The 10,703-nt window shown below is 42.1% G+C and overlaps 1 protein-coding gene across 1 annotated transcript; it reads right to left on the bottom strand.

Annotated features, from left to right (window-relative positions):
• Positions 1-4,453: 4,453 nt before the first annotated feature.
• Positions 4,454-10,181, bottom strand: ip6k2b (inositol hexakisphosphate kinase 2b). Its single transcript, XM_057844811.1, has 5 exons — positions 9,564-10,181; positions 6,903-7,134; positions 6,659-6,822; positions 6,376-6,551; positions 4,454-6,146 (listed from the first exon to the last, which is right to left on the bottom strand). Exons 1-5 carry the CDS (start codon positions 9,775-9,777, stop codon positions 5,556-5,558), a joined length of 1,377 nt encoding a protein of 458 aa, XP_057700794.1. The 5' UTR covers positions 9,778-10,181; the 3' UTR covers positions 4,454-5,555.
• Between the last annotated feature and the right edge of the window lie 522 nt (positions 10,182-10,703).

Here is a 10,703-nt window from a genome sequence, read left to right as displayed (position 1 = left end):
GCAACAGTGTGTGAAAAGCTTGTGAAGAGTTACAGAAAACGTTTGGCCTCTGTTGTTGCCAAGAAAGGGCACATAACAAAGTATTGAGATGAACTTTTGGTATTGACCAAATACGCCAAATATGTCGGTTTCTTGTGCTTTCTTCGCAATTAAAGTATTTTTAAAATGAAATTATGTTATTAACTGATAATGTGTGTCTCAAACGGTTGCATTTATATTCATGTGCGAATTTTGGCAGTATTAGAATAAGCAAGACCTACATTATGTACCTATGTAAAATTTCAAATATGCTGAAAATACATATGAATAAATATTTTAAAAAGCAAGTGAGTGGGTCTGTGTCTCATACCAAAACACATGCACGATAGGAACTTAATATTTTGTTCCACATAAATTCTCTCACAACCTGTTATTTGATATAAAGACTCATCCATCTGTCTGTTTATGATGTTGCACCATTTGGTGGAATGTTGCCAGGCAGGCCATGACAGCTCACTCTTTGGCCCATCACAACAATAAATGTCAATTAGGAGTTGAGCTATTAGAAACCTGAGTTTATGCCCAGGAGAACAACATGATTAAGAGACTGCTATAGCTAAGAAAAGTTAGATTAAAGTATTTCAACAACCTTTGAACTGGAATGAATGCTGGTCATGTGTCCGCACACAAAACCATGTGTGCACTGCTGCCCCACCCATGGTACACATTTACATACTGTAGATATTTGCGTACTTTGCTCCTTGTTAAACGTTGATGTGATATTGCATGTACTGTATATCAGAGAGGGAAAGCCTCTCATTTTCCCTCATGGCGGTTATAATGCAGAGGTCAATTACTAAAGGCAAAAGAATAGAAAACACCTTTTTTCATGCATCACTTGTGCTTGTAAGGTAGTACGTTTTTATATGGACTAATCCAATCATCTACTATTATAAATAAGTGTGTTTTGTTTTTCAGGTTTTGCAACACCTACACCGTGTTTTGAAAACAAATGCAAGTTTGATAAAGACACAGCAATCAAGACACATGAAAATTAAACATGACCCCACTTGTATAATATCATCTGTGACATTCTGACAGATTTAATGTAGTGGCAATTATTCAAGTTTCATTTGTATGTTTGTGCTAATAGTGCATTTTAAAAAATGACCTTGGTGACCTTTTTGAATAGTCACTTTGGCTACTTGTGTGCAAACTATCATGTTTATACAGGTGCATCATAAACGAAGTGCTATTACTGCAATCGCTATGTCGCTTGCGTCACGGCCCGCACCATCACCAACAGTGTGTTATTGGGGTCAACTAGGCTTTATCCGTTTTTCTAGTGTTGCATAACAGTCAAGATCCACTGGCACCAAATCTAGTTACAGTTTAAGAAATGTTTTTTTTAACCTTAAGTATGTTTCTGAAGTTATGTAAAAATAGCAGAATGCTGTTGAGTTTAACAGGTTCAATGTCTCAAAAGCTGTTTTTCTAGTCACGTTTCATTCCGAGAAACAAAGAAAGGTATCCGAGGTTAGAAGACAATGCTAAATTGCCCAAATGCGCGAGTCAGTTGTTTGTTTTTACAGTGCACTATGTTCCCATTCAATTGGCTTGCAACCACAGTGTACAGATCAAGTTCCAGGCCCCTTGCCAGAGTAAGCTCCAGGTAGTACTACAGTAGGGCAAATAAGTATTTAGTCAACCACTAATTGTGCAAGTTCTCCCACTTGAAAATATTAGAGGCCTGTAACTGTCAACATGGGTAAACCTCAACCATGAGAGACAGAATGTGGGAAAAAAAACAGAAAATCACAATGTTTGATTTTTAAAGAATTTATTTGCAAATCATGGTGGAAAATAAGTATTTGGTCAATACCAAAAGTTCATCTCAATACTTTGTTATGTACCCTTTGTTGGCAATAACGGAGGCCAAATGTTTTCTGTAACTCTTCACAAGCTTTTCACACACTGTTGCTCGTATTTTGGCCCATTCCTCCATGTGGATCTCCTCTGGAGCAGTGATGTTTTAGGGCTGTTGTTGGGCAACACCGACTTTCAACTCCCTACACAGATTTTCTATGGGGTTGAGATCTGGAGATTGGCTAGGCCACTCAAGGACCTTGAAATGCTTCTTAAGAAGCAACTCCTTTGTTTCCCTGCCTGTGTGTTTGGGATCATTGTCATGCTGAAAGACCCCGCCACGTCTCATCTTTCAATGCCCTTGCTGATGGAAGGAGATTTTCACTCAAAAACTCTGGATACATGGCCCCATTCATTCTTTCCTTTACACAGATCGGTCGTCCTGGTCCCTTTGCAGAAAAACAGCCCCAAAGCATGATGTTTCCACCCGCGTGCTTCACAGTGGGTATGGTGTTCTTCGGATGCAATTCAGTATTCTTTCTCCTCCAAACACGAGAACCTGTGTTTCTACCATAAAGTTCTATTTTGGTTTCAGCTGACCATAACACATTCTCCCAGTCCTCTTCTGGATCATACAAATGCTCTCTAGCGAACCGCAGACGGGCCTGGACGTGTACTGGCTTCAGCAGGGGGACACGTCTGGCAGTGCAGGGTTTGAGTCCCTGGTGGCGCATTGTGTTACTGATAGAGGTCTTTGTTACTGTGGTCCCAGCTCTCTGTAGGTCATTCACTAGGTCCCCCCGTGTGGTTCTGGGATTTTTGCCCCCCGTTCTTGTTATCATTTTGACGCCACGGTGTGAGATCTTGCATGGAGCCCCAGATCGAGGGAGATTATCTGTGGTCTTGTATGTCTTCCATTTTCTAATAATTGCTCCCACAGTTAATTTCTTTACACCAAGCGTTTTACCTATTGCAGATTCAGTCTTCTCAGGCTGGTGCAGGTCTACAATTTTGTCTCTGGTGTCCTTCGACAGCTCTTTGGTCTTGGCCATAGTGGAGTTTGGAGTGTGACTGACTGAGTGTGTGGACAGGCGTCTTTTATACCGATGAATTAAAACAGGTGCCATTAATACAGGTAACGAGTGGAGCCTCGTTAGACGTCGTTAGACCTCGTTAGAAGATGTTAGACCTCTTTGACAGCCATAAATCTTGTTTGTAGGTGACCAAATACTTATTTTCCACTCTAATTTGGAAATAAATTATTTAAAAATCAAACAATGTGATTTTTTTCGCCCCCACATTGTCTCTCATGGTTGAGGTTTACCCATGTTGACAATTACTGGCCTCTCTAATCTTTTCAAGTAGGAGAACTTGCACAATTTGTGGTTGACTAAATACTTATTTGCCCCACTGTATATGAAATGGATAGAGGAGAGTCCTGTTCCAGGTTCAAACTGTGTTGATCATAAAACATTTATGGACTGAACAGACAATGTTTTAAGAAATGTCATGACACTTTCACTGCATCAAATCTATAGTCAACGCTCACAAGTGATGACGTGATGTGATGGGGAACGTGTAGGGACATTATACTGTGTTCCAAATTATTTTGAAAATTCTTTTTTCTGAAGAGTCACAACAGAAACTCCAGCGTCCCACCTGCTGGGCACTCGAAGACCGTGATCTTCAAATGAGGTGTCAAGACCAAGACCAATCTATGACTTTTTAACAACACCAGTGTTTGTATCTGCTTTCAGTGCAGAAAACAATCATTAGCAGCCAAGTTTTATATATTGTTTTTGCCAACAACAGTCATGAACGGTAATCATACCTGGTTTAATTAAAGTACATGGGTTTGTCTCTTAACTGAGTGACAAATAACACCATGCTTGCACAGCACTAACAATGAATTCCAGTCCATGGCATCTACTGGATTTACGTCTTCCTGTGCTGGAGTAAATTAAATAGTCCATTAATCAGCATGTGGAACAAAGAAAGTTATTTAGGGTAAATGTGCTGTTGGTATGCGCGCACCCTATCTAACACGTACTGTAATAATGCGCCTTGCTTCAGATGGTTGCAGGAATTCAGGTTTTTCATGCTGCACTCTATAATCCAGAACCTTACTGCACAGTCCAGTCAGCGACATCGCTGCCAGCTTCTTATTGTAGGTTTAGTTTGGGCAGGTGTAGACGTACACCGCTTCGCACTGTAGATTTTTTGATAGCATTTGTCTGTATATTTTAACCCAGCTTCATTCAATAAAAACTTATTCTTAGATTTTTTTGAACAACTAGAGCAAGGGGTCTCCAAACCGGTTCTCAAAGGACGCTGTGGGTCCTGGTTTTTATTCCTACCGATCAAGCACAGATGGTATAACCAATGAGGTTAGAGAGAAAAAGCAGCACCTGACTGCAGTTAACTGATTGCACTTGTAAGACACCAGACTGGTGAAAAGGTGTAGTCTTTGTTGGAATGAAATCCTGCACCCACTATGTGGAATACTGCAGTTTGAAGACCCCTGCGCTAGAGCATTTGAATCTGTTTTAAAGGAAAACTTTTGAAGTTGAAAACTACATGGTGTTAACAATGTGCTAGTTTCAGCTCATGTTAAAAAAATATTTTACATAGAACACAGCACCAAACAACTTACCACAAATGAATGCCTTTATTTCCCAAGACATTGCTAACACATAGGCATACAAGCGAGCTTCATTGCTCTCGCAATAACAAAATAAATTCAGTATGAGAAATTTAACAGTGGCTATTTGGAATGTTCTTTTTCCCATTTTTAAACACCGCTTTCAAATAAATAAGTCTCTTGGTAGCTAGTGATTTCAAATCAGTAAATTATTTTCAAGTCCACTTTCAATGGAATGAATAGGAGAAAGTCCAACAAAAACCACACGTATTTAAAAAAAAAAAAAAAAAAAAAAAAAAGGGTTTCACTTTCTTGTAATATTACAGGAAATAAAGTACAGAAGGGGAACTGTTCCTTATAATCTTGTATCTTAAATCCATCCAAGTGCCCGATTAGAAACCCAGAGCGCGTTTCTAGCAAACACCAACATAAACACAAAATGTCCTTTTCAGCAGCTTACATTGTTGATTGCTACAAGGCTGCTGACCTAGCCAGCCAAGGTCAGCCCTTTAAATCCCCTCACCGTTAATGCGCTATACTCTTAGGGGCTGGTAGTCATAACCACACTCTACCAAAAACACAAAATAATCTCACGCCACAGGTAAAGCACTGTGTCAGACTTTGAAAGACAGTACACTTTAATTTGAACCAACTAGCTCATAATTTCTCTCTCAGAGAGAATGCACAATAAAGAAACGTGTGTACTGCAGGAAGAGGGGGAGTGTCTTAGGATGCTACAAGAAAGAGTCTTTGAGTCTGTTTCCGGACCTTCATCTTGTTCAACATTCCTCCTACTGTGAGCGCAAAAGAAAAGGAGCAGTCTCAAAGAGGAAAGTGTTTGACGAAGGCCTCAGGTGACCGTCCTCTGGCAGGTGAGGGAGAGCGCTGGACCCACCGCGCATACTCTCCCTCCTTACCCCGGGGCATCCGAGGTTCCCTCCGAGGAGGTGGGGAGAATCGGACCTCCGTGCGGGTGGAAGGACTGCGCACTTCGGAGTAGCGGAGTGCCGGCTCATCGAGCTCATTCCCCTCGCTTGAAATTTAGAACATGCGGCCTCTTGTGCAAGCCTCAATCGTTGCTGTGATCCTCCAGCTGGGAAATGATGCTGATCAGATTCTGGAGCCCAAAGATGAACCCACTGTCCTGACCTTCGTGCACAACGCTGTCCTCGCCATAGTGACGGCAAGTTGTGTGAGCAAAGTCAATCATGCGCACATCCACCGCAGAACTGCTAGGGTCCGATGTGCTGTGGGCAGAGCGACCGCTGCTACTGTTGCTGCTCCCTACGGCCCCACCGGCGCTTCCGCCTGCCGAGGATGAACGAGGGAACCCGAAGGCGCCCTCTTCTTCCTCCTCCTCAGACAACTCGTCTTCATCCCCCTCCTCTCCACCGCGATGTCGAGGTCGAGAGGACGTCCTAGGAGGATGTCCGTCATAGATAATGAGCAGGGAACTGGAGTAGAATCGATAGGACTCGCATGACTCCAACGCAGCTTGCATTTCACGCAGGCGTCGCAGCACAGGCGACAACAGCTCATGGCGCAGGCGTTGCCCATCGTGAAAAAACTGGTAAAGGGCCTCCTTGAAGCCTGCGAAGGTCAGCTTTCGCCCATGGTACTTATTCATGAACATCAACTGCCCAGAATCTGACTGGTATACCTGCAGACACAACAGCAAAAAATTAAGTGGCATAAAATACACAGTCCAGTGGTGCCTTACATAAAGGTTACATTTGTTCTGTGCTGAAGCGCCTAAATAAATTTACTTTCATGCAACACAAAGCAATAAATGTAATTCTTAAAATGAATAGGGCTAGTCAAACCCAAAACTTTCAAGTTGAAGCACTCATAAATATAGGCAATACCAGCACATACAATGTATACTTTACCTGCATGCCACAGAGTCGCACGCCAATGGAAGCCGATGTGCTTTGTTGACACTTGCGGATCTGATTGGCTTTCTTCTCCTCTGAAGCGTCATCACCATGCTGGCGGGTCCCCATCTTCAAGTCCAAGACACATGGTACTGTGTAACGCCACGTGAGGTTCTCCAATAAAATGAACTCTGTGGAGGCGAGTCAAGGAATGCAAAACAATACTAGTCTAATATTACATGCGCTTATTAGAAACAATATTGCTGTGTTCCACTATGACAGCAAAATGAAAGGATACTGTATTGATTCCGGTGCTTAGCATTGTCCTTCATCCTCTGTAAGTGCTGTTGGTGACATTTGAGACTCCAGGGATTGTGTTTGATCTGTGGGACCATGTTGCCTTTCTCCAGGCTTAAGTACAGAACCTCTGCCTGCTGCTGTGCCTGTACATCATCACGGTAGCTACAAAAGAGCGTACAGACAAAAGGTCAACTTTGTGTTAGAGGCCTTTTCCCTTTAGCGTCTCTGCGAGGCAACTTTACCTTATGATCTTGTCGTCTTTACGACTCTGTCGGGCTCTTTCTTTGCTTAAGTTGTCATTCTCCAAGTGCAAAGGGGACTGCTTTTTGTTGCTCCACTTTAACATCTTACTCTTGGGCTCGCAGTCGCTTGAGGGATCTTTGTTTTCCAGGTCGGCCGATTCGCTATGAAGAGGGTAAGCAATGAGGCATAGGTTTCCGCCCTCGTCTTCTTCGAAACTGACCGACACTACACCTATGAGAAGGAAAAGAGGTTTATTTTACAGACGAGTCTGCTTAACAAGAAATACATTGAAAACAAAATCATATAAATGGAAGGTCATCTAGACTGTCATGTGTTATACAAGGTCTTGGCAATGCGATTTCAACCTTCCAATGTTGACGAGGGAAAAAAATAAGAACTTTTTTTTTTTTTTTTTTTTTAAATCCTGGCCATTCGACAATCAATCCACATAGCATGAAATAACATCAAGAAAAAGGACAACTAAAAAAACATAGCCACACACTGTCATTTAAGGCAGCATATCAATTTAAAAACTTCAGATGAAACAGATAAGAATGTTAGAGTAAGCAAAAATATACAGCTCATAAATTTTATTTGACAATACATACTTCAAGGATTTGATAAAGTAACTAATCAATACTTTACACAACCGCAATAGATTGTATAGGAAGCTTTTATACTATGATAAAGACAACTGGTTTGTGCTAACCTTTGATCTGAGGGCCATTCATTCAAAGATTAAGTTTCCTGTACACTAATATTAAGTAGCAGAGCCCCAGAAGCTTCTGAAGGTGGGAGTGTCTCACTAAGATTAGTCATTACTGCTTTTTTATGAGGATGCAGATGAGAAGTGGTCATTATGCTGGCAAAAATAGGGATGTAATGACCAGTAAAAGAGCAAAATATTTTTGCAAGACTTGCAGCCATGTTGCAAATCAAAATTTATTCTGTTAAGAATGTATCATGTTTATGAAAGCGTGCATGCTCATGCTGCATGCCTAAAGACCCAGCAACCAAAGCGCTTCCTGGACTTAATGCGTATCTGACATCATCCCTGCCAACGTCAGCATCCTTAAGCCCTTCCGCCTCCTCTCCAGTGTGGCATGACTGAGACATGCCTAGTCATTGCACACAAACAAGCCAGTGTGGGAAATAGTGACTCAACTGTTCATAACTCTCGTAAATTATCATATAAATGGAGGCAAAAACTGTACATTTGTATTTGTGACAAACGACTGGGAGATATAAATGTAGTGGTACACACAACTTAAACTTGTCTTTAAGGGTTTTGTAAATGCTTAGTCATTGAAGCGTTTTAGCAGTTTAAGCCCGTCCGAGACGTTTGCGTGCAAACTGCTCAGACTTCTCATACTGCATCTTTTTATAGTACCACACTGCATGTCTGGGGAGTCAAATAACAGGGATGTCTTACCTCCTTAACAGACACCTTTGGACATGTGGATCAGTATGTGCTAAATGTCATTAGTCTAATGGGGTAATCTGAGTGCTTAAGTGGACAACAAAAACTGTACGACAATAAGAAAGCCTAAGGAATGCAATATTTCTTCTACAAGAAACCAACTCTATTGTATATAGTCACATTTGATACTGCATGTATGACGCTAATCTCCCTGTCACATGTCAGATTTGTGTAGGTTTAAGACAACGACATGCAAAACTAGTTCAAGGCCCTGCTAACATACTATGGTCAGGACAGCAATTGGTCATACCTAACCTTTTACCTTTGATGTTTCTTTCATGAAATTACATTAATTTATGCCCCAGGGTTAATTGTTCATTTCACTCCCCAATCAAATTTTAAACCGTGTGCTACTAAAGCAATCAAATTTGTCTGGGCTGTCTAGTACTGGCTGACGTAACTTAAAACTGCATTAGAAGGACTGTTGCTTTAACAAATCTAATTTTCCTCTGAGCAACACTTGTGACAGCCAAATTTGATAAAAGCAAAACATGTCTGGTGAATATGTACATTCAATAATCAAAATTTTAGTAGGTATGATGTAATATATCGCTCCATGTTTTCAGACTGATTATTAACTACTCCTAATGACATGTGGCACAGTTGTCAGTCGTTATGTGGATCATTGTTTTCCCAAGGTAAAAAAAAATTTAAAAGGTGTTCTCATTTAGTAAAAACACAAAAGTTAACGGTTTACTGTACTTTGATGGGAGGCAGCTTATGAAAGGCTAAATTCAGGTAATTTGGTTCTAAAACGTTAAGTGTCAAAATTATTCCCGATGAATTTGAGGTAAGACCGATGCCTACATCGTCTGATAACACCTCTTGTATAGTGGTATGATAGTGGTGGAATATAGGTGGACTGATCACCTTCAGGCCCAGTTTCAAAATGCAAGGCCTGCCACAGCCTGCCAATCCCTCGATATTTCGATTGATGTCTTCGTCTCAACACAGCTAACATTTTATAGAAAGTAGGCAGATTCTTCATTTTTGTCCTCGTGGTGGTCCTTACGACACATTCTACCGCAAACTATTGAAGCGAAATCCACGTGTATTTGCAGCCTATAGAAGGTTACGTAATGCTTAGCATACCGATGAGAAACATGCAAGCTAGCCTGTCACCACCTTGTCAGACGCGCTCAGTTCTTGAAAAGTTACAAGCTCCGGGTGAAAGTCTTACCTTTGTACTGAGGCGTGAATTTCCTCATCTCGGTAGGGAGGCTCTTGTAAAACTGATGCTCGCGGGGGATGAGCGGTTTGCAGATGGTTTGCTCCCCGAATCGTAGCACGCAGGAGTGCCCCCCCACCTGGTGCACGAAGGGTTCAAGCATCACCCCTTTCCCCGAGAAGGGAGTCCCGTCCGCCTGCATGAGGGCTTCCAGAGCGGGACTCATCCTCACTCCGCATCGGAGAGCTAAGCGTGGCGGACCCACGTCGCACGCGAGGTAAGAGGCTCGGCCGCTCGTCTGGCTCCCTATCCTGGACTTGTATCCTATTTAGCCCACAAGGGGCGCTGTTGGTCTCCTGCTCGAGCAAACTGGTATTTAAAAAACAAAGACCGAGCAGGAAGGAGCGGAGGCAAGAAAATCCTTTACTCCTTTCGCACGAGGAGCTCTAGAACAGTGAATTGCCCTCTTCTATAAAATTTATAGTCTCCGCTGTTAAATACGTGTCATCAAACACGACATGTGCATCACTAAAGGCAGATTAAAAACGTATTCGTGTGACGTGGAGGTTACCTTCCGCTGTACTGTAGTCAACTGACGCACAAGCCTCGGTCCCTGCCTGGTAAAGATCACGGAACCCCGCCTCCGAGTCCTCCCCCTCCATGACAATCAGCCAATCACGGAGGCGCTCTTGTCGCTGGGAGGAGACAAGGCATCTCGGAAGGCATCACGCAAACAAAGGGGGAGAGAGAAAAACACAGGGGGAGGGGAGAACAGGAAAAATACTAGACACAAAAACACAACACTGAAGATTCTTTTTTTTCTTGGTAAGGCATTTTTCCCTCTCTGCTGTTTACTTAGGTTGCAGGTTCTTCAAATTTCTTCCCCTGGGGCCAACATGCATCTTGTATCAAAGTTTGCGTTTGATCTCAAAAACAAACCTAAGATGACTATGCAATAAAGCATCCAGCAAATTTCTAGGTTTGTGTATATGGAATACACTGTACATTGCGTGTTTTCATTGCAGGAAAATATCAGTGACAGGCAATGCCATTTCCTGGTACTTGGGCCTTCAGTGGTGATACCTGATTCAGTCCACTTCTTAATAAAATTGCATCAAAATACTTAAAACATAGTCGCTGGCAGAGGTGCTT

This window comes from Corythoichthys intestinalis, chromosome 9 (genome assembly GCF_030265065.1).
Source record: "Corythoichthys intestinalis isolate RoL2023-P3 chromosome 9, ASM3026506v1, whole genome shotgun sequence".
Taxonomy (NCBI): Eukaryota; Metazoa; Chordata; class Actinopteri; order Syngnathiformes; family Syngnathidae; genus Corythoichthys; species Corythoichthys intestinalis.
Note: the sequence above shows the minus strand (reverse complement) of the source record. Positions and strands in the feature narration are given on the sequence as shown.